The sequence below is a fragment of the Muntiacus reevesi genome, chromosome 2 (genome assembly GCF_963930625.1).
Source record: "Muntiacus reevesi chromosome 2, mMunRee1.1, whole genome shotgun sequence".
NCBI lineage: Eukaryota > Metazoa > Chordata > Mammalia > Artiodactyla > Cervidae > Muntiacus > Muntiacus reevesi.
This window is the reverse complement of record NC_089250.1, coordinates 37,320,973-37,348,263: the sequence shown is the minus strand read 5'-3', so window position 1 is coordinate 37,348,263 and position 27,291 is coordinate 37,320,973. Positions and strand designations below refer to the sequence as shown.

At 45.9% G+C, this 27,291-nt stretch overlaps 1 protein-coding gene across 3 annotated transcripts; it reads right to left on the bottom strand.

Annotated features, from left to right (window-relative positions):
* KAT14 (lysine acetyltransferase 14) lies at positions 1–27,291 on the bottom strand. Of its 3 annotated transcripts, none has more exons than XM_065921275.1 (10): positions 27,033–27,291; positions 24,832–24,950; positions 22,384–22,505; positions 17,622–17,803; positions 15,548–15,967; positions 14,867–15,435; positions 8,418–8,554; positions 7,375–7,550; positions 5,996–6,186; positions 1–3,766 (listed from the first exon to the last, which is right to left on the bottom strand). In XM_065921275.1, exons 1-10 carry the CDS (start codon positions 27,289–27,291, stop codon positions 3,593–3,595), a joined length of 2,349 nt encoding a protein of 782 aa, XP_065777347.1. In that variant the 3' UTR covers positions 1–3,592. The 3 variants fall into 3 exon arrangements, with proteins under 3 accessions (XP_065777347.1, XP_065777348.1, XP_065777350.1); XM_065921276.1 differs by having other exon boundaries at positions 15,548–15,964; XM_065921278.1 differs by having other exon boundaries at positions 24,832–24,901; positions 27,033–27,107.

Genomic DNA, 27,291 nt, shown 5'->3' with positions numbered 1-27,291 from the left:
TTATTAGCTTTTCCTTTCTCTTCATTTTTTTTATTTGGAGATTTCAAGTTTACAGAAGAGTTGCCAAAATTAAAAGTGGTACAAAGAACCCTTACATATCCATTGTCAAGATTCATGTGCTGTTAACATTTTATCCTTTAGCTTTATGATTTATACATGTTTCCTGCCCACCCTTCACTTACTTGCAATTTCTACACACACAAACACACACACACACACACATTTTTTTTTGCTGATCCATGTAAGGGTTAGTTACATACATCATGGTCATTCACCCCTAGACTCCAGAATGTATTTCCTAAGAACAAAGAGGTTCTATTACATCACCACAGCACAGCCTTTGGCTTAAGGAATTAAACACTGATACAAAGTATGTTCTCTGATCATGAGAATTAAACTAGAAATCAGTAACAGAAAGACAGATGAAAACATTCCCCCAAGATATGGAAACTAAAAGACTTGCTTCTAAATAATTCAGGAGTCAAAGAAGAAATTATGAGAGAAATGAGAGAACAGTTTGAATTTAACAACGTTAAGTAATACAATCTTTGACCTAATCTATCGATTACACTTGTATAATTCATGTCCTTTGCATGTGATTTGACACTACTGTACGACCAACTGGCGTGAGCAGAATTTATCTCCCCCGCTCTAACTGAACCGAGGATGGGAAGCATGATTTGCTTGAGCTGAAGGAAAGGGGGCTGAGTGAGAATGTGCCGGTTCCTGACCAAGGCTTGACATTTTGGCGAAATGTAAACATATGAGCGATCCCTGGGCTGGAAAGATCCTTGGAGAAGGGAATGGCTACCCACTCCAGTAGTCTTGCCTAGAAAATTTCATGGAGAGAGGAACCTGGTGGGCTACAGTCCATGGGACCGCAAAGAGTCAGACACGACTGAGCATGCATGTGCACACAGACACACACATACACAAAGATAAAAGCAGTATATTTGCTTTTCAGCCACCACTTATCCTCAACTCAAAACCCAAGATGACACGAACTAGCAGGTGTCACTCCGAGCGCAGATCAGTCTGTCTGGAATCCCTGACATTTCATTGCAGAGGAATGAGACAACAGGTCCACCCGTGGCGGGACACACACACCCGGGGCTTGTATGTACAGCTGTCGGCTCTTCCTTGAGCTCTGGGTTGGAAAAACCCGTCCAGTTCAGTCATGTTCAACTCTTTGCGACCCCATGGGCTGCACCATGCCAGGCTTCCTGTCCACCACCAACTCCCGGAGCTTCCTCAAACTCATGTCCATCGAGTCAGTGATGCCATCCAACCATCTAATCCTCAGTTCTGTCCTTCTCCTCCCACAGTAGTATATATGATGGCCATTTGAGTTAAATTCACCAATTCCAGTCCATTTTAGTTCACTGATTCCTAAAATATTGATGTTCACTCTTGCCATCTTCTGCTTGACCACTACTAATTTACCTTGATTCAAGGACCTAACATTCCAGGTTCCTATGCAATATTGCTCTTTACAGCATCAGACTTTACTTCCATCACCAGTCACATCCACAACTGGGTGTTATTTTTGCTTTGGCTCTGTCTTTTCATTCTTTCTGGAGTTAGTTCTCCACCGAACTCCAGTAGCATATTGGGCACCTACCAACTTGGGGAGTTCATCTTTCAGTGTCCTATCTTTGTGCCTTTTCATGCTGTTCATGGAGTTCTCAAGGCAAGAATACTGAAGTGGTTTGCCATTCCCTTTTCCAGTGGACTACGTTTTGTCAGAACTCTACACCATGATCTATCTGTCTTGGGTGACTCTACACAGCATGGTTCATAGTTTCATTGAGTTAGACTAGGCTGCAGTCCATGTGATCAGTTTGATGAGTTTTCTGTGATTGTGGTTTTCATTCTGTCTGCCCTCTGATGGATAAAGATAATACATTTATGCAAGATTCCTAATGGGAGAGACTGACTGAGGGGGTCACTTAAGCATTAAAACAGATACACTCAGAGAGTAGAATATGACACACCTGTAATGTTAAAAACCTAAACCTTAAGGCCAAGTGTACATCAGATGACAGCTGGCCCCTCCCAGTCTGCTGGGGGGTCCCTGGAAGGCCAGGCTGGGGAAATGCTGGTGCTGACTCTCTGAAAAGGAAGAGGGTGAAAACAGCCCAGAAGACCCCTTTTTTATTTTTTTAATTGAAGGGTAATTGCTCTACAGAATTTTGTTGTTTTCTGTCAAACCTCAACATCAATCAGCCATAGGTATACATATGTCCCCTCCCTCTTGAACCTCCTTCCAGAAGACCCCCGTCTTGAAGGCTGATCATTGTTGCTCTGGGAAACCCGGTACCTGAGTGACCCCATGTGTCCAGCCTGTGTCTCGTGGGGGGAGGGGAAAGGGACTGGTTCCCTGGGAGCCCCAAGCCCATCCCACTTATCAGAAACAAGCAACAGGACAGCCTCAGATTTCCACTTGGGGAAGACACACACATTTCCCTTGAATGAAGGGATTCCAGTTCCCTCTAAGCACAGATTCGAGAACAGAGGTCCTGGTGTACAAGGATCACAGATGCAAAATTTTACACGTGCAGAGCTTTCTTTGCATTCTCAAAGGGATTTGTGTCCCACCACCCCCCAAAATAAGAACTAGCTCTTAAGAGAGTTGGAAAGCAAACTGGTTAGACTGGCCATAGGTTGTCACAAGAAAATATTTTATTTGAGAACATTTGATACTGTGGGAAGCATTTCTACTAAATCCAAAAGCACCCGACTGATGGTCCACTTCCACTCCCCACAAGCCCGCCAACAGCCTCGGCTGCCAGATGCGAGGTGTGTCTGTCCACGGCTGACCCCTCCCACCACCGCACACCTCTGTCGGGGGCACAAACAGCAGGCTGCCCAGCTCCTCCAGCCCCAAACTGACCTCACTTCACAGGACAGGGGAACAACTCCCACCTCCCAGGCCAGGGTCTCAGCCGGACATGCTCACAGGAGAAAGGTGAGGCAAAGTCACACACCGACACTGTGACCACCGACACTGTGACCAAAGTCAGCGCGTGCCCCGCTCTGGGGACAGCACAGCCGGGTTGGGACCGGCTGGGCCAGCGTAAGGTCGTCACCAGACAGCACAGGGCCTCGCGGACACAGCAGGGACCTTGGACTGCAATCAACCTGCTCACTTTAAATGGGACAGAACTTCTCTCCTCAGGAACATCAGCTCAGGCCTTTCTGGCTCAATGGGCTGTCGGCTGAAGGTCTGCACACCTGTCAGTTTTGGCAGACCTTGGGAGTCCAAGGTGCGGGCGAAAGCCTGTCCAGTGACTGTGCTGAAAAGGCGCTCACCACTTACACCGCCACCCAAGCCCCTCAGCTCCGCGGAGCTCAGAACCTGCAGTGGGTGAGCACCTGCCACTGGGCCTCCTGTTGGCCCTTTCCTCCAAGCGCCTGTGCCGTGAAGAGCCGCGCTCACGTCAGCCCTCTCCTCCAAGCGCGTGAGCCGTGAGGAGCCGCACTCACGTCAGCCCAGTCAGCCCTCTCCTCCAAGTACATGCACCCCGTGAGGAGCCGCGCTCACGTCAGCCCTCTCCTTCAAGCGTGTGCGCTATGAGGAGCCACGCTCACGTCAGCGACGTAGACGCAGAAAGAACGCGTGCTTACACTCCGTGCTCTCCAGGGGGTAATACTTGTCATAAAAGTCTAAGACGTACTCTTCCGTCTTGAACCCGAACTTCTGGTAGAGCAGCATGGCAGGGTTGCTGGCGGAGACATGCAGGGTCACGTCCTTGCCCATGCACGTCTGCAAGAATGGAGAAGCACACAGTGAGAATGAGAGGGCCTCGGGGAAAAGGAATAGATGGACAGAGTCCCTGACGTGCAGGCAGTCAGGTACGGAGGTTGGAGGAGTCTGGCCTGAGGCTGGGGCGTGGAACCACCAGCCAGCACCAATGCGGGGACCCAGGCCCGGTTGGCCGTGGCCAAAACCCTCGCTGAAATGTTCCAGACTGAGGAGGTGGACGCTAAGCTGATTGAATGTTTTTTTCCAGTTTTTAATAAAACTTGCTCAGTAATTCCCACATGTTGGTGTCTGTCCACCTTTGATGAGGCCTCTTAGTTTAGGAAGCTTAAAGGACCCTGGGGTTGTAAAACCTCTAGTTTTTTCTCTCTGGAGCAAAGAGCCACCGGGGATATTCCATTGCCAACTGTTTTATAATTCAGTTACATTTAAGTATATCCAGCGTAACAATACCAGACACTATGACAATCTTGAAGAAACAAGGGATGAGACCAGACGTTCTGTTTTTAAAAACTAGATGTCATCCTGCAAGACAGTCATAAATGCTCCCTGCCTGGACCTACTAGGAAAGAAGTCAAGTTATGTGACCGGGTATGAAACCTCAAGACTTCTGTTTAATTATACAAGCTGGGTACCCCCTAGGGACATTTTGAATCCCAAAGACCCCCTCAGCACTCCCAGACTTCTCAGAACTGAGGTTTCTTCATGCAGCACCAGCCTTATCCTGTGGGGAAGAAGAGGGGTGTCTGTCCTACTGCAGCTAGGCAGGTTCTCAGACTCCAATTAGCCACACAGAAGACAGCACCGGAAGCTTCATAAACTCAGAACTGGCTCTTTAGTGAGGAGACGCTAAGATCGTGGACTTCATGAATCAAGGAGGTTTTACAACCTCAGGGTCCTTAAGGCTTCCTATACTAAGAAGACTCATCAAAGGTGGACAGACACCAACATGTGGGAGTTATTGAGTAAGTTTCATTAAAAACAGGGAAAAAACATTCAATCACCATCTCCTATTTAAAAAGAATCTTGACACACACAATGTTCCATACTGAATGGCTTCTAAATAAGTCACCAGATGAATTCTGGGGTAAAAAAAACCTTGCCTGTGTTTCTGGTGTTAGTGTGTGTGTGTGTGTGTGTGTGTGTGTGTGTGTGTGTGTGTGTGTGTGTGTGTGTGTGTGTGTGTGTGTGTGTGTGTGTGTGTGTGTGTGTGTGTGTGTGTGTATCTTCCTCAAAGGTGATACAGATACTGGTGTTAGTGTGTGTGTGTGTGTGTGTGTGTGTGTGTGTGTGTGTGTGTGTGTGTGTGTGTGTGTGTGTGTGTGTGTGTGTGTGTGTGTGTGTGTGTGTGTGTGTGTGTGTGTGTGTGTGTGTGTGTGTGTATATATGGTGTATCTTCCTCAAAGGTGATACAGATACTTCAAAGGATGGATTACTTAGACTGTTCACAGCAGCTTACACAGTGACAGTAAAACTAAAAACAAGTAACAATAACAGAATGTACCTACTACTAATAGCATGAGTTTTTTTTTTTGTTTTGGTCAGGCTAGGTGGCATGCGGGATCTAGTTCTCCCACCAGGGATGGAACCTGCACCTCCTGCATTGGGAGTGCAATCTTAATCACTAGACTACCAGGGAAGTCGCTGATAAATGATTTTGTTAAAGTGTTTAACAATACCTAAGAACTAAAAATTACAGGTTCACCCCCACTTCTCAGAGTCACCACAGTGGTGACTCCCAAGACCAGAAGCAGTTAAAAGATGGATGGTCTGGGACTTCCCGGGTGGTCCAGTGGCTAAGACTGCATGCAACCAATGCAGGGTGCCCGGGTTCGATTCCTGGTCAGGGAATGACCAGGAATTTGATTCCCATGTGCTGCAACTAAAAGTTTGCTGCAATGAAGATCAAAGATCCCACGTGCTGCAAGTAACACCTGGTGTAGCCAAATAAAAACTAATTAAAAAAAAAGATAGTCTGAGTGTTGCAGGCTCTCACCTCTGTACTTGTCTCATTTTATTTATTACACATGTCCACAAACTGATTTCTTTGAAACTTGGGTTTAAGGAGTGACCTCTTTGGGGGTGAGGCTTCTGTCTGGGTGTAAATAACCTTGTGGACAACAGAGCTGGCTCCCCTTCACCTGGTATTGCCTGGCTCTGGCCCTGTCCCCACTCCAAGCCTTTCAGGGCAGCTCAAGGCAGGTGGGCAGACAGTAAGCAGAGACAACATACCTGAATCAGATGATAAATCATGAAAGTCGCGATCCCCGCTCTTCTCCAGTCAGGATGGACAAACAGAAACGAAATATAAGCTTCGTTGTACTTCACGTCGGGGACCATGAAGCCGAAGGCTATGATGACTTTCTTATAGAGGACGACGACGCTAAAGTCAGGGTACTGTAGGCACTCGGACAGGTCGACGCCTACAGAGAGAGGCGATCAGAGTCAGCCCAGACTCTGGGATGAGTGAGCGGCAGGTTGTTCAGTCTGTGCTTCAGCTGCACCTGCCTGCTAAAAAGACCCAGACTGCAGACAGAGACACCACTGCAGATGCCACACATAAATACCAAAATTAGCATTGTGTGGACTGTGTACATATGTTAAAAGAAGGGAAGCAGGACAGGGTGGGTAGGAGAAAGCACACAGGCTGGAACTGGACACACCTGGCTTTGCGCTTGGCCTCTGGGCCATGTGCGCCAGCTGGCACTTACCCCAACGCTCTGCCTTGGGAATCTGCCTCAGGTGAGATGAGAGATACCCAGACCTGAAGGGAAGATCTGAGACCACCCAAATCATTGTGGTCTTTACCTCATATGCAGACCACTGACAAGCTCTTTGGTACAAATGCCACTTTTTACAATAAAGGAGTTAAATATCACATAATTCCATGCTTATTGTTTGGAAGCCACCTCGCACAGGGGCAGGAAGAAGCAGACACTCCCAGAATGTTCCTTTCAGCCCCATCCCACCCCCCACCACATGCACAGACATCCTAACAAAATTTTATCCCCTAGAAGAAGTATTGTTTCCTTTACATTTCAAAGCAGAGCCACAAAGAACATACTTATATTTAGCAATGAGGGAGTGTTCTTTTAATCAATGACTTCAGAGACTATATATAATATGGTAAGGCTGATAAAATGACAAATCACGTTGGGTCTATTATTTTCAAAGTCTGTGATTGGGGTTTTTGGCTTTTTAAAAACAACTTTTGGCTGTACTAACACTAAGAACCAGTTAAGTAAACAAAGCACACACAAATTATTATGCAAACATCAAAAGTGTCCAGACACACCCAAGCCACCAGCCCATGGTGCTGATGGGTATAACCTGGGATCTTGATACATGCAGAAGAAAACAGGGTGAACCGTTTCTTCTGAAACCAGAGACAAACAGGGAAGAGGAACAAACAGCTTTAACTGCTTGCTTCTTCCCGATCTTAGGAAAGAAAGAGATGTTCATATTTTAAACTGTCTATATAAGCAGAGACAAACTGAGTGAAACCATATGAGTAAAGGTTTTGGGGTCACATGACACACACTAGTTTTAAAAGCTGCTGAAGTGAACAATATGGAAGGTGGATCTGCTGAGCTTGGATAGGGAGAACATACCAGGCCAGAAGAACTCCTGACACATGGAGTTTATGGTTGGGATGTGATTTGGCCGGACATAGCAGTAATCGAGAGGGGCATCTGGCTCCGGCGTCCAGTGCGGGTCCCCCCTGTGTCGGTGGGAGCGGATCTGGGAGAGCAGTTGCAGTTTGGGTGGCTTTGTTTCATAATCACGCCTCCAGAACCCAGAAAAGAAACATGGAAGGCAAGGAAAATACCCATTACTCCCAGTCGTTTGATTCACAATGCTCCTTGATCTGCTCAAACTTTTAAATTAATTCGCACTTCGTTCTACGTCAGCCAACTTAAGAGCTACAGCATTCTTCTGGTATGACACTTAAGATGATCTCTACTAACATTCATCAGACCAGACCTGTTGGAACCTGCCAGGAAGTCCACTAGTGCTGGTGAGCCTTAATACGGACTGCAGAAACAGAAATGGCTTCCTAATTCCACCCTCTGACCCAGGACAGAGCCTGGGGAGGAAGGCCCAACCACGCCTGGACAGCTGGGGACCCCGGGGCAAGGAGCAGGCTCGTATGCTGACACATGGGTCTGCCCGGGGGACGACAGGGGGCTGGGCCAGGAGGACACATGACGGGTGGCAGAGATGGCTATCAGTCATGCACAGCCCAGTGCGGGTAGGGGTGGGAACTCTCTGGCCAGCTCGCTGTCCAGGTGCTGCCTACATGGGAAATTCATCATCAGTCCACGGACAGGTCCCACTGTCCCACTGTTTCCTTTTGCAGACAACTATGTACAATTTGAAATTTAACATAAAACAATGAGTATGATAATCAGAATGAAATCTCACAGAGTTGACTTATCCTTGCCTTGTATATTTCTTTCAAAGGGACCAACTTTTCTGCAATAATGTACAGTTGAAACAAGCTGTATATTGTTTCAGGAGGAGACTAGACACAGAGCAGAGGCCTGGTCCTTGCCGATGCCACTTCACAGATCTGGGGGGGATGGGGCTGGCTCAGAACCCACAAGCATCACTGCTCATGCCACACCCAGTGTCACAGTTCTCCTCTGTGTACCTGATGTAGGGTTTCAGGATCCGAGACGTGTACGGGCTGACGATGCTCTGGTCCACAGCCATATCTTCTGATCCCACCAAACGGTACAGAAACTTTGTGCTCTGGTGCCGGAATCCTTTCCTGGATGGCAAGGCAGTCTGTGAGAAAGACAGGCCAGTTATACCAAAATAAAATTACTCAAAGGGCTGGTTTCATTTCTACAGATGAGTAGTACTTAGGACATTTTTATGTGTCAGAAAGTAGGTCTTTCTGTAGGACTTAATTGGAAAATTTAAGGTTCATAAAAACTTCATAGGTACCTTTGCATAAAACTGGATATGAAAACCTAACTCCAGTTTAATAGTTTAAAGACAAAATAATTAAAAATATTAAGTTACATATAGTTTCTCCAAGTTTCATGTTGTCTATAAGGCACCTTGAATCCATTCATCAAGTATCAGTCAGCCCAAGCATCAAGTGGGTCACACACACACACACACACACACACACGGCTCCTGTCTCATGAAGGATCTCTGTTACCACAGCAGAAATCACTGCTGCATGTGTATATGGATTTATTACAGTATATCTCTACTGAGTAAATCTCACAAAAGTAGGACTGACATAGATTATTATCCCTACAACACAGTGTGAGTGGAGAGGACTGACCAGAGGGTCCAGGGGATGTGGTCCCTGCTCCCCACAGGTCTGCAAATGCCTGCTCTCCACATAGGGCTGCTTAAGGGCCCTCGGCCACGTCGTAACAGAACACGGACAATTAGGTTTCATAGCAAAGAGCTCAGACAGAAGATTAAAAAGTACATTTACAAAGCGGCCTGCCAGGGATTGGATGAAGTTTAGAAACCTGAGTTGTTTTTGTAGAATCAGCTTGCTCTTGGCCTAGAAAATAACTTTGTTGGGAGAAGAGCATGAATTCCTTCCTTAATAATTTTGCTTTGATTACTTTCCCAAAGTGGACACCAAAACTTTCAGAGGCCAACCAACTCTGAAATTCTGCCAGGACTTTGAGTTTTCAAGTGAAATTCAAACTTGGGGTACACAGTTTCCAAGTATAGCCCATGTTTCCTCCTGAGCCTGAAGGCATACTCATCTCCTGTATCAAAAGGCGAAGTCAATGTTCCCTCCTCTGGAACCTGGCAGGCCTGAGGTAAGCCTAACCAGTCAGAACATGGCAAAAGTAATAACATTCTGGGACCTCTGAGTCCAGGCCGTAAGGGAGCTGGTGGCTTCTGCTTCCTTCCTCCTCGAGTCCAGCTGCTGCAGTGCCCAGGTGGGACACTGAAGGGCTGGTGGCCACATGTAAACAGGCTCTAGCAGACCAAGCTCCAGCTAAGTGGAGCCACAAGATACCCCTTCCTTCAGCTCATGAAGCAGAAGAAATACCCAACTGAACCCAGTCAACCCACAGACTCAGAAGAATTAGTTATTGTTTGAAGCTACTAAGTTTTGGGATGGTGTGCAACATGAGAACAGGTAACACCAGCCACCAAGCCTATGAACAGCGTCAAGTCAGCATGTGGAGGTGAGGTCTGTGAGACCCCCAGATATGCACAGTCCTCACCCTGTCTGTCTCCCCAGCTTCCACACCAGTTTAACTATCCTTAGCTTCTGCCTGGTCCACGAACTACCCCTGCCCCCTACCAGGCTCCTCCCTACCACACTCACGCCACCCCATCCATCTCCACACAAGGCCAGAGCCTACTTTTAAAAACTAATAAAAGTCACCTTCCTGGTCTGAAACGCCTACATGGCTTCCAGCTGTGCATTCAGAATACGATGCAGACTCCTGTCCCACGCCCTGCAGGATCCACAACCCCATCAACCAGGTCCACGGTTCACCACCATTAAGACATTCCCACCCCACGTGCCAAATGAAATCCTGCCTCGGGGCCTTCCTGCCCTGAACCTTCCTGGATGGGCTCCTCCTGTGGATCAGGACATGGTTCGAGCATCACCTCCACAAAAGGTGCAGTCCCCCCCCCACCCCCGCTCCCCATGGCACTCACTTGGAGGCAACGTCCCTGCTGGTTGAGTACAGTCATCTCCCTGCTCCTGGTGTCAGAGATAGCCTCTGTCTTAAGTCACTGTCTAATCCACAGTCAGGCCCTAACTCCTTTCAATTCCATGAAGGCTGAGAGGTGAGGAAGCTGCAGAAAAAAAGTCTGAGGCTTCTGGAGGTTTAAGGTTCATGAGGTTTAAGGCAAGAAGACATCTGTTTCCAGGACAGAAGTGCAAGTGCTGATGCAGAAGCTGTGGCAAGTCACACAGAATACTTAGGTGAGATAGTGACAGAAGGTGGCTGCACTAAACAACAGACTGTCAGTATAGATAGAACAGCCATCCACTGGAAGAAGCTGCCATCCAGGGCTTTAATAACTAGAGAGGAGAAGTCAGTGCCTGGCTTCAGGCTTCAAAGCTTCAAAGGACAGGCTGACTCTTTTTTTTTTTTCCTCTCTCTTAGGCTGACTCTCTTATGAGGAGGGGCTACTGCAGCTGGTGGTGTTAAGCTGAAGCCAGTGCTCACTCACCATCTGATTTATGCTCCGTCTACACAGCCTGTGCTCTGTAAATGGAACAACAGAGTCTGGATGACAGCACATCTGTTTTCAACATGGTTTTTTGAATACTTTAAGCCCACTGCTGAGACCCACTGCCAAAACTGAAAAGCAGAGAGGAAAAAAAAGGCCAACCCCCCCCCCACCCCCAGAAAGGAACAGAATATCTAAAATCTGTGGCGTAACTACTAAAAGTGTAATATATGCATAATGGGAATAGCAGGAGGAGCACATAGGACACAAGAAATACCTGAAATGGTAACAGCTGAGAATTTCCCCAAGTTAATCAGACACCAAACCAAAACCACAGATCCAAGGGGCTCACAGAATGAGGAGGATAAATGCTAAGAAGCCTATCAGTCACCTGTAACAAAAGGGCAGAGGTGCCAGGCAAGATAAATGTGAGCAAAAGCACTTTAAAAAGTGTGTGAATAAAAATAAATATCAAAAACAAAGAGAAAACTCTGAAAGCTACCAGGGCATAGGAGAATAAGAGAAGACCACCTATAAAGAAGCAAGCATTAAGAATGACAATGCAGCTCCAGGAACAAGCTGATAGTGAGACAATGATGCTAAATGGTGATGCTAAATGTCAACAGGAAAAAAAAAAAATGACAATTTTATATCTAGCTATACTATCATTGAAATGCGAGTGAGGATGTTCTGAACCTCAAAAGGACCACATTTTAAGAACTGTTACAAAAAATGCTTCAGCAAGAAATTAACCTGGAAGAAATGATGGGAAGTGAGGCTGAATGAAAAGTTAAAGTTTAGTGAGGTTTACTGTCAACTAAATAAGCAACACAATGGAAAAAAGAAAAATGAGAGCAGGCAGAGGTAGCTTTTCGTTTGCAGGGCGAGGATCACATGGTAATACTAAAAAAAAATACAGAAAAAGAAATACATGTCTTAAGTTAGGACCTATAAAAAGAATAAAAACGGAACATACGATTTTCTCTATAGAAAAGAATCAACATCACATAGACTATTTTCTCTGACTACAATATAATCTGATTAGAAATTAAATCACTTACTAAAAGATAGTATAAAAATTCTCACGTATCTGAAAACTAAGAGTTATTTAGCACTAAATAACTCTCAGGTTAAAGAGGAAAGGCTAACAAAAATTGCAAAACACTAAATACTGAACTATAAAAAAAGTCACATCATTTCAAAAGTCATGAGTAACAGCTAAAATATCACAGGGACAGTTACAGCTATGAATATACTGATCAGAGGACAAGAAGGCAAGTGGACTGAACAAACGCATTTACGGCTGCTCCCCTATGTAACCGTATTAAAGTGATACTAATATTCCAGGTTAAGATGGGGGATGATACACAAACATTTAATTTTACTTCTTCCCAAAACTCCACCACAACTATAGAAGTAGACTTTAAAAATAAATAAATAAAAGACAAACACACAAGAACAAAAAGATCAAAATAAACCACAGTAACTGGGGAGCAAACAGATACAAATTAAGAGATTTCAAGCCAGAATCTGGAGCTGGCTTTGGGTGAAGTGAGAACCAGCCCAACGTGTACTGCAGAATCCTCTTACAATGCAAGTGGTAGCACAAGTTTCGTCTGGAACCAGGAATAAGGCAGGCAGAGAACTAAGGTGCAGGTTAAAGCTGTGTGCAGAGCAGTAAGACCCCTCAGCAGGGCTGTGCTCTCTGAGACTCCAAGGGACAACCTATGCCAGGCCCTTCTCTCAGCTTCTGATGTGGCTGCAAGGCCTGTGCCCCTCAGCTCTGCAGACACACTGCTCGAACTGCTGCCTGGGCCGTCACAGGGCGTCTCTCCTGTTCTTGGAAGGACACCAGTCACGCTGGGCTAAGGGCCCACTTTGCCCCATGCAACCTCAGCTTAACTACTTATATCTGCAAAGGCCCTATTTCCACGTGAGGTCACATGCACAGGCACCAGGAGTCAGGACAATACACACTTTTGAGGACACAATTCAGTCTGCATCAGTGACCCGCAAAACCCATTAAGCCTATCTTCTGCCGGAAGCCTTCATCTAACAGCAGCAATGTCCTCACATGGCTCCATCCATGCTTCCTACACTGTTTATGGATAAAGAATTTTAAAAGGCAGAGGGAATGGTTAACACTAAAAGTGAGAGTTACTTCCTCTGGGGAGCAGGCAGTCTGCAGAATTAAGGTGGTTTTAATGCCCTGTTTCTTAACCCAGGAGCTAGATTCATAGTTATTGACCTAATTAACCTCTAAACTATACTCATATGCGTTCTTGTATGGGTATGATGCCTTTCATAATTTCAACAGTTAAGTATAGGTATTAAAAGGAACAAAGAACAGGTGAGCAGATGACAGCAACAAAAGCATATGAATAAGTGGCAATTGACTAAGACCAGGAGAGCCCAAACCAAAGGTGCCCATGAGGACAGGCCAGACCCAGTGCCTCAGGTCAGCAAGGCAACAGGGACATCAGGTCCAACTGAAGCTGAGGGCGGGCAGGGGGCCATGGACTGAGGGTCTCTTGGGTCAAGAGGTATTAAAGCTCCAATGACACTTCTGCCATCCACATACAGAAACAACCTCTCCCTTCAGGGCAGACCAGACTCTCTGGAGGCTCCAATGAGAGATTCTGATGCAGCCAAGGGTGGAAGTTCTGTCCAGAAAACAGGGAGGCCCAGGGAAAGTTTAACAACTGCATGGTCAGCCCCTGGCTCTCCTGACAAGGTTCCTAAGATGCAGGCAGGCAGGTTATGGCTTCCCGGAAGGAGAAACAGGGAAAAGAATTACAGGGATCCATCTGGAGTGAAGGTCTTTGGAAACCACAGAACCCAGAGAGCGAATCCAGCCTGTTTTTGTCCATACTGTTCTGGCATACAGTGATGCCCTTTCATCACATGTCATGTATGCTGCCCTCATACTACACAGCAGAGCTGGCTAGCAAAGCTACAGCTACTTACTCTCTGACCCTTCACAGAAAAGGCTTGCAAACCTCTGGTCAAGAGGGTTCAATAGCCAGATAACAGGAGTGCTCCAAACAAACAGAAATAGATGCCAGGAAATTCCAGAACTCAACAAAGAGCATTTCAAATAGAAAGGGCCATAGGCAAAGGCCTAGCACTGGGAAGAACAGCCCCACATGCAGCGCAGTGCTGGGTAACCAGAATACCAGCAGCGAAGTCCACACCCCACCAGTGTCCAGAGAAGACAGGTAAAAGGCCAGACCACCACAGAAGAAGACAGGAAAGAGTCCAAACAGTCCAGACACACAATGCACAACCAATCAGGAAATAGGAGAATGTTCTAACTTCACCTGTAATCAAAGAAATGCATCCAAAAAACAAACAAAAAAAACACAAGACTTCATTTTAAAGCCATTAGAATAGCAAAACTAGTTAAGGAATGGTCAGCAACAATGCCAGCAAGACACAGGGAGAGAGGCTGGCTGGCTCCTGCCGTGGGAAGGCGGAGTCTGGCACTTGTGGTGGAATCACCTGTCCCTGGAGCGCTAACACACCAGCGTCCTCCATGTGGACACCATGCTGACCTGCTGCTCTTCCTGCAGGGCGTATCCTAACTACACTGACAAAACCACGCCTTCACTCCTGCTCAGGTCAGTGTCCGGTACACTGGCACATTGTACATCCTCAACAAACCTGCCAATCAAAGCTACAACCCAGACCACGAGTAGCCGCCCTCAGAGACTTAAGAGACATGAAGATAATGTCTAGGTTCTGTCTGGAATACCCAGAAGGAAAACAGAAACCCAAACTCAGAGGTATTCAGGAATGTTCACGTTGGACAATTAAACACTGCCCAGCCATCTTTGCACTTCTTCCCTCACTGTTCTTCCACTCTCCTGAATGCACCAGGGAGCCGCAGTCCCAGGAGTTGGAGAGCGAGACAACACCCACCTGGTACCGGTCAAGGATTCTAAAGTCCTGACAGGTCGTCCTGTACGTGGCCTGTCCAGCTGGAAGCCTGGAAACTCCTCCGTCTTTGGCCCCGTAAATTCCGTCCACTAACAGGAGTGCAGCGTTCACGACCTGGTCCAGGTCAAAGAGCGGCAGCCCACGGTCCCTCTTTGCCTGCCGGACGATCAACTTCCGCTTTAGCCGCCGGGCCTCCGGGGTCATGGCCACGGCCCCAGGACAGGCCTCCAATCGCCTGAGGAGCAGCTTCTCCTCATAGATGCTCACGGGGGTGAACTTGGGCCCTTTGGGCTTCCGGTCCTTCTCCAGCACAGGTTTCCTCTTCTCTCTCGCCCTTGTCTGCAAAGACGTGTTGGAGTCTGTGTCTTCACTGTCGATGTCCATCCTGTCGGGCTTCTCTTCCTCACTCTCCACCTCCTGCTTGATCTGCTCAGGGGCCCTGACCTTCTTTCTGCCCCCGAGCCCTGTCCCTGAGGCAGCCGCGCCGGCAGGGGGCGGGACATACTCCATCCCAGGGTCTATGACACCGTCCCCTTCCATCTCATCGTCATCTGTGAGGAGCAGAAAGCAGGTAAGGAAATGTGGCCCCACTGCCCCCCAAGGAGAGCGCACCCACTCCCCCCAGGGCCACACAGGCCCTGAGGCCCCAGCACAATGGCTCACCGTGAAACAAGGCCTGTGGCGGCATCACGTCTGGAATGAGGTCGGCTTCTGAAAGCAGGCTGGGTGTGGCTGAGTGAGAGGCTGGGGTCCCTGGGGCAGAGAAGTCCAGGGATGGCGAGGGTGATGGGCTCGTGAGCGGGGTGCGGTCCGAGGAGCTCAGGGACGAAAAGTCGATGACTTCTCCCTTCTCCAGAATCACATCCGGCCTGCGGCCTCGGCTGATGAACTTTACAGGCGTGGAAGAGCTGCTCCGGTCAGCAAAGCCAGCCGCCTCCTTCTGGGCTCTCCTGATGTCCTTGGCTTCCTGAGTCCGAGACCTTTTCTCTTTCAGTTCCATGGCAGATTCCACAGGATTCCGACTCGCTCGCTTTCTAAGTCCCTCAACAGTGATGATGGGATCTAAAGTTGGTTTGGAGGCTGCTGGTGAAGAACAAAAGATCTAAATTTTTAAATACCAATTCAGCGTTAGCTACTTTTAATAACTTATTGTGAATCTACTACTACCATAGAAAGAGAAATGTTCAATGAGTGCCCTGAACTAAGATTAAAATTTCTCTTAACCAGGAAAAAGGAATTATAATGCAAATACAAACACTTCCACACGGTCTTTCACTTACTGGAACTGGTAAAAGTTAAAAGTTTAGAAACTGGGGTGGCTCAGGGATGATAAAGAATCTGCAATGCAAGAGGTCTGGGTTCAATCCCTGCGTCGGGAAGATCCCCTGGAGAAGGGAATGGCAACTCACTCCAGTATTCTTGCCTGGAGAATTCCATGGACAGAGGAGCCTGGCAGGCTACATACAGTTCATGGGATCACAAAGAGTTGGACACGACTGAGTGACTAACACTAAAAGTTTGATAATGCTCAGAGAGCACAGGGGGAAACGGGTATTTTCATGTCTTTCGGTAGAGCAAAAGTTTATCATATCTTTTTGGAGGGTAATTTGGTAATATGTCTAAAATTTTGAATAAATATATACCCTTTGATACAACAACCTATTTCTAGCAATTTATCACAAAATATTGGCAAATGTATATAATTACAGTATTGTTTAAATAACAAAAATGATAGAAATAACCAAAATGTGCATCAACAAGGTAATGGTTTAGTTATCATGCAGCTACTCAGTGAAATGCAATGAAATAAAAGAAACAGGACAGAACTACATGTACTGCTATGGAAAGATGGCCAAGATATACTGGTAAGTGTGGAAAAAATGGAGAAGAGGTAATATAGTATGAACCAGTTTGTTTGTTTGTTTAAAGAAAATGCTTAAATATACAAAGAAGACTTCTAAAAGCACTCACAAGAGACAACAGTGGCTCTGCTGAAGTTAAGCTGTGGGAGGTGCGAGAGGGACTTTCAGACTTTATAGCTTCAATACTATGTGATTTATTCCCAGTTATATTGTTAAAAAGTTAGAAGTTCATTATTAAAACAATTTTAGATTAAAAAAATCAGATCAATATGTGATAGTAAGGAGCTACTATTAGTTTTTTATAAGTGAGAAAATGCCATTATGGTGAGGTTACAGGAAAGAATCCTTATGGCTAATAATGAAATATTTAAGAAAGAACTGCTGATACCTGGAAGTTCCTTCTAAATAATCCAAGGGTGTGGATGGGTGGGGGGCTGGGAGGAAGCACCCAGGGGCCCAGATAAATGAGACAAACGTAGATTTCCAGGGTTAACAGCTAAAGTGAAGACAAAGGTGTAAAGGGATTCACTACATGAACTCTCTTCACATCCATATATTTAACATTTTACATACTAAAAAGGTTAAAAACATAAAAACCTGACTGAAAACAGACAACCTTTCAGACACCAAAGGAAATTTATAAAGTTGCTAAGTCATGTCTGACTCTTTTGCGACTCCACGGCCTATACCACACCAGGCTCCTGTTTAGGGGATTCCTTGATTAGGAAGTTACAAAATATTTTTGTACACTATTTACGGCATAAAAACCTGTGTTAGAAGAAAACTGGGGATCAGAGCAGCTCCAGGGAGGCCACGGTGCCGTGCCTGGTAAAAGTGGGTCGTCTACACTGGCATTTCCGGGCTTACGACAGTACCTTTCACTTTCAGAGCGGAGGCGGACAGCTTCTCTCCCTCGGGTTTCAGGGTCGGAGGCCTGTTGTGGACGAGCTTCCACCATCCTGGTTCTCCGAACTCCTGAGCTCCTGAGCGGAAGTACATGGGGCTCCCCACGCTGAGGCAGCCGGCGACCGTGCTCCACCAGGTGGAGGTCTTCTTCCTGACAGCCCAGGGATTTAAAAATTACTGGTTTTACAGCTCTCTCCTTACTAGAGAGTCTCTGCCTCCAGGTCTGGGATGGGCTATGGAGCCTGCCTCTTCGAAGGAACAGAGTTCCTCAGGTACGGGAGAGGCACAGGGGGCTGTATGGCTTCAAATCCCGTCTTCACCACTCCTTCTATTAATAGCTGTCTCAGGTTCCTCATCTTTAAAATCAGGATAATAAAACTTGCAAGGCTGATGAGGGGATTAATGCCATAAAACAGAGCTCATAAAACACTTCTTATCAGAATCCACATGATTACAGAGTTCCAGTTGGGAAGATCCCCTAGAGCAGGGAATGGCAACCCACTCCAGCATTCTTGCCTGGGAAATCCTGGCAGGCTACAGTCCATGGAGCCTCACACAACTTAACGACTAGACAACAACAACAGGCCTATTTTATTTAAGTTGAGCTGCTTTTATGTATGGGGAGAAAGCGAAAAGTGAAAGTGAAGTTGCTCAGTCGTGTCCAACTCTTTGCAACCCCATGGACTGTAGCCCACCAGGCTACTCCATCCACGGGATTCTCCAGGCAAGAATATTGGAATGGGTTGCTATTTCCTTCTCCAGGGGATCTTCCCGACCCAGGGATTGAACCCAGGTCTCCCACATTGCAGGCAGACACTTTAACCTCTGAGCCACCAGGGGGAAATGGCAACCCACTCCAGTATTCTTGCCTGGAGCATCCCGTGGACAGAGAAACCTGGTGGGCTGCTGTCCATGGGGTCGCAGAGAGTCAGACACGACTGAGGCAACTTAGCATGCATGCATGCATGGGAGAAGAATCTGCCTGCCAGTGCAGCAGACACAGACTGGATCCCTGGGTCAGGAAGACCCCCTGGAGTAGGAAATGGCAACCCACCCCAGCATTCTTGCTGGGAAATCCTGGTGGGCTACAGTCTGTGGGGTCACATAGAATCGGACATGACTGAGCATGCACAGCACACAAAATGTCAACTCTTCAGGTTCCTGTAAAAAACTGGTCTATTATTTAAGGAAAGTGTTCTATTTCCACCTCGAAAACATAAACCCATGGCCAGAAATCCTGGAGAATCGCCTTTCATACAAAGGCCAGTCTAACAGATGGAAAATACTGCTGAAAAAGCAAAGGAAAAAGGTATCCTTAAGAACAGAGATATACTAGACAAATATAAACCAGAACCTCACAGAAAACAAAAAGACTGTAAAGAGCCTAAGCACTGAGATGGGAGAACGACACCCAGCCTCTGGCCCCAGAGTACCTCTCTTCTGCCACCATCTCACCTGGTTTTGAATCTTCCAGACCCCTGGCCCCACAGCCCAGAGGTCTGACCAGGGGAACCCACTCCACAGGTCTCTGGAGCGCTGTTCACTTTTCTTCCCATTGTCCTATTTGGCTACAAATCCCTCTAGTGAATTTCCCATTTCAGTTATTGTACTTCTCAGCTCCAGAACTTCTTTTTTATTTACTTAGGTTTTCTATCTCTTTGATGATATTTCTGTTTCATTCATACCTTGCTGCCTGATGTTTCCCACCTCTTCCTTTAGCTCTCTGGGCATCTCTAAGCTGTTCTAAAGTCTGACTAGTAAATCCACCATTAGGTCCTTCTTCAGGGACAGTTTCGGGTTAGTTTATTTTCTCCCTTCAAATGGGTCATACTTTCTGGTTCTCTGTATTCCTTGGGGTTTGTCTGTTGAAAACAAACATGGGACATTTGGATGTCAGTCTTTCCTCTTTCCCCAGGGTTCACTGGACATGATGGCTGCAGGCTGTCTCTGTGCCAGGGATCAGCTGGACTGAAAACTCAAGGTCCTCTTGGCTCACGTCTAAGCCTGTGCCTTCCCCCAGGCATGCATGGAGACTAATCGCCCCTGTAGAGGTGGTTGCTTTCGAACATCTGCAGTCTTCAATGTCTGGCTCCAAAAGAGGGACAAAGAGGAAAGTGAAGATGGGGAAGAAGGTGCCAGCCCTTAAGTTCCTTTAAAGTCAATCCAGCCAGAGGGGCAGGGCCTGCAACAGTGTGGGGAGGTGCAATGACAAAGGCTGCCTATCCCTTTGTCAGCACTTCTGTGATCAGAAGCAGCAGTGGGAGATCAGAGCACAAATATGATTGGAGGACACGGTCCTATGTGTCTACCCAGACCCCACACTGTGCCAAGCTGCTCCCGGAAGGTGTGTATGGGTGTCTGTCATGGGGCTGAAGGGTATGAGGTCATTAGACACTACTGTAATCAGAGCTAAAACTGACCAAATGGACTGTAATTTATGGTTCAGCTTCTTCCAGAGGATAATCCACCAAGTAGAACAGCACTGACCATGAAAACCTGCCAAGATCTAATTTTATCAGTTTTTTCCCCTTTCTTGCCTCTTATAAATGGGGTATATTAAGTTCCATAAATAGACCTAAATCATTAAACTAAGACAACAGATTTCCTTTCCTTAAGAAAAAACCAGTTAAACTGTCAATTCTTTTCTTATGCCACTAAATATGTCCAGAACAAAAATAGCTCCTTTTGTAAAAAGGCACCGAATCTATTTCTCCTCACGGCAGCCTGCAGACGGTCACCCTTCCCCGATTCTGCAGCAACTATGGCACAGCTATGACTTCTCAGCACCTGAGGACACAGGCGAGGACAGGCACAAACTCCCCGTGCCCACCTTTTATCGTGTCCATATAGATCCAATTCTGCAGGTTTCATGCATCTCACCCAGGACTTCAGAAGGCAGCTAACAATCACAGTCTCAAACAATCTGCCAGTGCAACGGCCAACTTGCTAAATCCCTGATAGCAATGAAAATCTTGCTTGATGCACAGGTAACTTCAGCTTCAATGTCTGGTCTGGATGTCTGTGGCCCAGCATCCCTATATCTGATGACCCAAGGAGTGGGTCACAAAGGAGGAGCAAACTCAAAGCATCATGATGAAAAAGCATCATGATGAAAAAGTAACGAATGTGGAATAAGAAATGGCAATCCACTCCAGTATTCTCCCCTGGAAAATTCCATGGACAGAGGAGCCTGGCTGGCTACAGTCCATCGGGTCAGAGAGAGTCAGACATGACTGAGCAACTGAGCACCCGAAACATATTGCTTAGAACACATAGGTACCATCTTGCAGTGAATGCAATATACTTCATATTAAGTCAGATTTCCAAAGTGTCTGAATCTATTTTTTTTTAACTTTTTATTTTATATCTGAGTACAGTTGATTAACAATGTTGTATAAATTTCAGGTATACAGTAAAGTGATTCAGTTATGCATATACATGTATCTATTCTTTTTCAAATTCCCAACTAGGTTGTTATAGAATATTGAGCAGTTTCCTGTGCTATACAGCAGTGGGTCCTTATCACTTATCCATTTTAAAAATAGCAATATGGAGCTTCCCTGATAGCTCAATGAGGAATCCACCTGCCAATGTAGGAGGTACGGGTTCCACCTCTGGTCCAGGAAGGTCCCCCCTAACAAAGCAACTAAGCTCATGTGCCAGGACTACTGAGCCTATGCTCTAGAATCCAGGAACCACAACTACTGAAGCCTGTGTGCCCTAGGGCCTGTGCTTCGCAGCAAGAGAAGCCACCACAATGAGAAGCCCAGGCATTGAAACTAGAGAATAGCCCCTGCTCACTGCAAGGGGACCTTCTCACTAGAGAAAGTCTATGCAGCAACAAAGACCCAGCATAGCCAAAAATAATAAATAAATAAGTACAATTTTTAAAAAAAGAGTAACAAATGAATAAACCACATGCATGTGAATCTTCCCAGACCTGGCAAAGTGTTATGAATGCCAAAAAGGACACAACGGTTTCTACCTTCTAGAGGTAATAAAGACAAACACTAGTAATTAACCAAGAGCAACTTCAATGAGTCCAGTCAATAACTGACATTATTACTCTTCTTCTGACCTATAAAGCACTGATTCTAAAAGGACATAATAGTCCTCTGTCCTCAAATTAGTCACCTACCCAGCTATTAAACAGCCTCATTTAATCAAACTCTGTTTCTCAACAGTCTAAGAATCTGTTCAAACATCTTTCTGCTCAGTAGAAACCAGCAGTTTCCCCCGGATGTAGGGTAAGAAGTATGGAAACCTACACTTATATCTATGCTGGTAATTATACCCACCTCTGCTGAGATTGTTAACTTAAAGTGAAATCAAGAACAGCATGTATATTATCTATGGTGAAACAGATCACCAGCCCAGGTGGGATGCATGAATCAAGTGCTCGGGCCTGGTGGGCTGGGAAGACCCAGAGGAATCGGGTGGAGAGTGAGGTGGGATGGGGGACCGGGAATGGGAATACGTGTAACTCTATGGTTGATTCATATCAATGTATGACAAAACCCACTGAAAAATTAAAAAAAGAAAAAAAAAATCGACAACTACAACGGGGCGGGGGGAGGAAAAAAAATCCAAAAGAATCTGCAGAACAAGTAAAAAAATAATAATAAATGTTTTTCTTGAGTCAAATAAATAAATAAATAAACTGTCTTAAGTTGCATGTATTTTGTTCTTTACATCTTCATTCAAGGATAAGACTTTTAAAAGTCACATTACCTATTTCCTAGTAGAAAAGTCCAGTGTTTCTCGATAAAGGCGCAGATATCTTCCTTCCACCGGAAATAGCCCTGCCTCCCGCTGCCTTCCAGGGACAAGTTGTACATCGCCAGCACGACCACCTAGAACATGAGTGCACAGGTTGGGAGAAAAAAACACCAACAGGAGGAACGTTTGCTGTCTGAGTGGGCATCAGGGAAGGGGAAGGATAATACCCTGGAGCGTCTTCAGTACAGAATTCTACTTCCTGTTTGCCTTCCACAGATGAGCATCACTGAGCCTTGTAATCATGTGCACTTGCTCCTCACATGTCACCACAATGAGGCTGCTGTGTGGCTGAGCTGGTGACGAGTAAGGACTGTCCTAAGCACCCCCATCCCCGCCCCCTCCATCACTCAAAGGCAGCACTAAACACCGTGTTAACCACAGGCATCAGGAGGCCCCAGGGCCTGCTCCAGCTGGCGTTGCTGATGGATAATGCTGACCTTTACTAAATATTCTGAGCATCACCCCTGCACATACACTTTCTAAGCCCTTCAGAGGCAGAAACAAGAGACTATCAGAATTTCAGAGCTGAAGACAAAGTGAGGGAGCATCTACTCTGGGTTTAGCCTTTTTCAGCCATGGCCAATTCCTCCTGAGATGAAACTGGCATGGACAAGGGGCAGAGACCTGACATGCCTGGCTGCCCTGCTTATCCTCAGAAAGCACGACACCCCCAGCTCCACCACATCGGGCCCAACCGTGTATTTCTCAGGTAATGCATTCACAGCCCCAAATGGGAAAGTACTTTCCAGAAATATAAATAACACACTGTATAAAAAAGAACAAAGAAGGAAGTAAAAATCATTTTAAATCCACCATGAAGAAATAATCCTTTTTAACATTTTTCAGTGACTGTCCTTTCAGACATTTCTCTTCTCTTCTAAAGAAAGTTTTATAGTCATATATGGACAAGAAGCTATACATGCTATTCAAAACCATGTTTTCATCCTTATAAAAATAATGATTAAGTTTGGGCCAATGAAACTGAAAAGGGGACAGAGAATCTAAGATGAGAATCCTTCCATAATTCCAAATCTGCCTATGTGTGCACACATCAGAATAATGCTAATATTAATCTGATCTTGCCAAGACAAAGTAGTTCATGTATGCTTTGAAAAAAAAATCCCAGTTAGAATATTCATTAGACTGTAAACATCCTCAGTACAAGCTTCATTTTCTATTCACATATTGTTGGGCAAGTCAAAAAATGTCTCCCTAAAACCACCACTGACAGATTTCATTAGATGTCCTAATAAAAGCAACGATAATTAAGATGACAGCCCCAAGCTGCAAACACAACTACAATCTTTAAGGCCACTTAGAGGGTGGCCTTAGAGGGTATAAGTGAGTGACTTAGACGGTATAACATAAAATCACCTTCTCATTATCCCATTTATTTCCCCTCATAGTAAAAAGTGCTAGGGATAATTAACCTATGTATTTGTCTGCTTATCATCTAAAATAAATGTCCAGAAAGTCAGCTGCCTGGGGCTGGGGTCTTCTTGGCTGTCTCATTCACCGCAGAAAAGAGCTGGATGAGAATTAGCTAGTCTTGACTAGACTCTGCTCTCCAGGCCTAGAACAGTGTCTGGTGCATTGTACGCACTCAGTATTTGTTAAAAGAATAAACGTAACAACTGAGTGAAAGTGGAAGTCACTCAGTCCTGTCTGACTCTTTGCAATCCCATAGACGGTACCGTCCATGGAATTCTCCAGGCCAGAATACTGGAGTAGGTAGCCTTTCCCTCCTCCAGGGGATCTTACCAACCCAGGGATCAAACCCAGATCTCCCGCATTGCAGGCAGATTCTTTACCAGCTGAGCCATGAGTAAGTGATGTTTAATTCATTCTTTTTAGAACTTAAAAGGCTGCATATACCATTGGTGTCTTGCTATAAACATATTAATATAAAAACAACCCCCCCAAAATTAACACAACCTGGAGATCAGTTAAAAGATACTATTTAGACTATAGCTGGGCAGGGTTAGGTTGGCCAACTTTTTTTTCAATTGAAGCACAGTTGCTTTACAATATCGTGTTGTTTTCAGGTGTACAGTGTAGTGATTCACCATCTTCACATTTTTTTAGAATGGTTTTATTTCTCTAAAAACAGCTGCCAGAAAAATGTGAACCTCTTTGACTAAAATCAGAATTTGGTATTATATATAAATGGTGTGGGTGAGAGTTTCAAGAATCTCAAACCCAGTGTGCTAAGTCGGCAGTGAGTAATTTTACTAAGAACTCTTTTCTCCACATATTCAGTATGATTTTCACTGTGAAATAAAGTGACCCTCAAAACAACTCAAAAGCTCATATGTAAGGTCCTCATTCTCTAGACACTAACTCCAATAAACCTGGGGGAGACCAACCTCACAAACTCTAGAGGGAAGAGCTTTTACTCACTTGCTGCCATGTCAGCTTCAGCCTCTCATACTGCTCCTTGCCATCTTCTGAGCAATCGGAACAGGTAAACCTAAAAAAATTATCGCCCTTAAGGTAACTGAGCTGTTCCCTCAGCTGACCTAGGAGGAAAACAAAAAGGCACATCACTAGAACAGAGGTAACCAAAGGTTTAATCAGTTTACCAACCACTTCCCAAGTTTCCCAAGCTGTCTTCCATTTTTCTTTCAGTCAACCCAAGTCAGCAGTTTATTCTTCTAACATCAAGTGCATGCCCAGTAAGATAGATCCATGGTTCCCTGACTTTCAGAACAGACACTGGGAAGACGGGTAGGGTTGTCCTCACTGGCCGTTCCAACTGTTAACACTCCTGACTCCTACAGGAGGTCTCCTCACATATCCTGCAAGAAATATCTGAGCTCCCACTGTGCCATTGGGCTAGAAACTGGGAACAGGATGCCCAGGGCAGACGTGCTGAGCGCCCTCACAGGCTTACAGCTGCTGCGAGGGGCACAGGGGTGCAAGCAGGTAACATAGCATCACAGCGGCTCTCCATCCTGTGTATCAGAACCGCCCAAGAAACTGTTTGTTTTAATATGCCTGGGCTTGTCCCACACAAAGTTAATCAACCTCTAGATGCAGTGCATTTTCTGAAGTTCCCCAGGGAGTGCTGAAGCTCTGGGAGACATGAAGACCCCTGGAGTGGAATGTGATGGGCTCAGCAGGGCAACGTGAGGGCACTTAAAAGAAATGCCAACCTACACTAGGAAGACGGGAAAAGCTGGAAAAAGTAGGGGCACTAGGGACTGAAGGATGGTTAGAATTGGCAGGTGGAAAAAGGTGCTGGGGGTGTGAGGAGGATAGAGGTTGCAAAGACACATGTTCCACAAAGGAAATTTATATGTGCAAAGTCCCAGAGAGAAGAAAGACCCGCTTGTGGAGAATGAAAAGCTCACCCTGGCTACAGAGCTCTGCGGGGATTATCTGTGGGGAGAGGACATGAAGCAGAGGCTGGAGGATTTGCTCCAGCAGGAAGGGCAGTTTACAGTGTAGGCTGTGAGGACAGGGGAGAGCCACCCAGGGCACCCAGCCATCCAGAACCCTGGGTCTATAAGCAGAGACAGCTCAAGAGCAAAAACTAGCTAGTGCGTGCAAGCATGCGTGTGTGTGTGTGTGTGCGCTCACACGCGCTCGTATGTACTCAGTCGTGTCCGACTCTTTGTGACTTCACGGGCTGTAGCCCATCAGGCTCCTCTGTCCATGGTATTTTCCAGGCAAGATAACTAGAATGGGCTGCCATTTCCTACTCCAGGGGATCTACTTGACCTAGGGATTGAACCCGTGTCTCTTGCACTGGCAGGTGGATTCTTTACTCCTGAGCCACCTGGGAAGCCCCCAAAACTAGCTTATAGGTAGTAAATTTTAGGTTTGCTTTCTGTGAAAATGGTGTCACTTTATTAAATAGTATTAGGAATCTGAATAGCTGAATCCATCTTAAAAACATCTCCACATACCAGAAAATGACCCAGTTCACAACAAAAAATAAACACACACACATATCTAAATTTCTCTGACCCGGTTACAGGTTCCATTACACAGAGTACTCCTCCAATACATGTGTCTTTACAGTCTCCATCTAATGGAAAAGCCCTGCTTTGGTAACAGCCCTGATGCCTGGCAAAGGACCTCCTGGTTTGTGTGTGTGTTTCTACTGCCAGCAGATCAAGGAGGCCAGCAAGTAGAAAGTAAAAAACACTAGAAACAGGCGCAACACATTTCTAATCTGCTAATTCCTTATATCAGCAAACTATCGCAGCTGTTTTCCATGTAAGTTAAATATTACCCGAGTTATAAGTCTGAACTTCAGCTCTATGCTGGGCCTAGAATTTGTCTGCAAATCCACAGTGATGTGACCCTGATCAAAAAATGCAGCTGATTCTTTAAGTCACACAGAATTTCTAATTTTTATTGGGTGGCAATCAAGAACGTTAATTTAACAACATGATAGAGGTTAGCAGTCATATTTATTAGGACAAATGTGTCTATGTTTTATATAAACCTTCAGTTAAGCAACTAAACTAGTAATAAATGTAAGAGTTATCTTTTTATTTAGATCTACTTCACATTCCTGTTTCTTTCACAGGTTAGGAAAACACATCTTCCCATAGGAACTGACAGAGCAAAGGAAAGGAGAAGCTCCTTACTGGCCGGGATCCACTTCTGGCACTTGTCGCAGAAGTAGGACAGCTGCTCCTCCATCCACGACACGTCCCCTTCATCACTGTTGAGGGAGTCCCCACTCTGGTCATGAGACAAGTCCACGGATGCCTGGTCCTCCGACTCCACGATCAGCAGGGTCTCCCCCTCCACCTCCCCCTCCTCCAGCCCCTCCGACGTTGATGTTCTCGTGGCTTCATCATCATGCCGACTGATCAAACCGCTCAGGTGGATGCTACCCTCCAT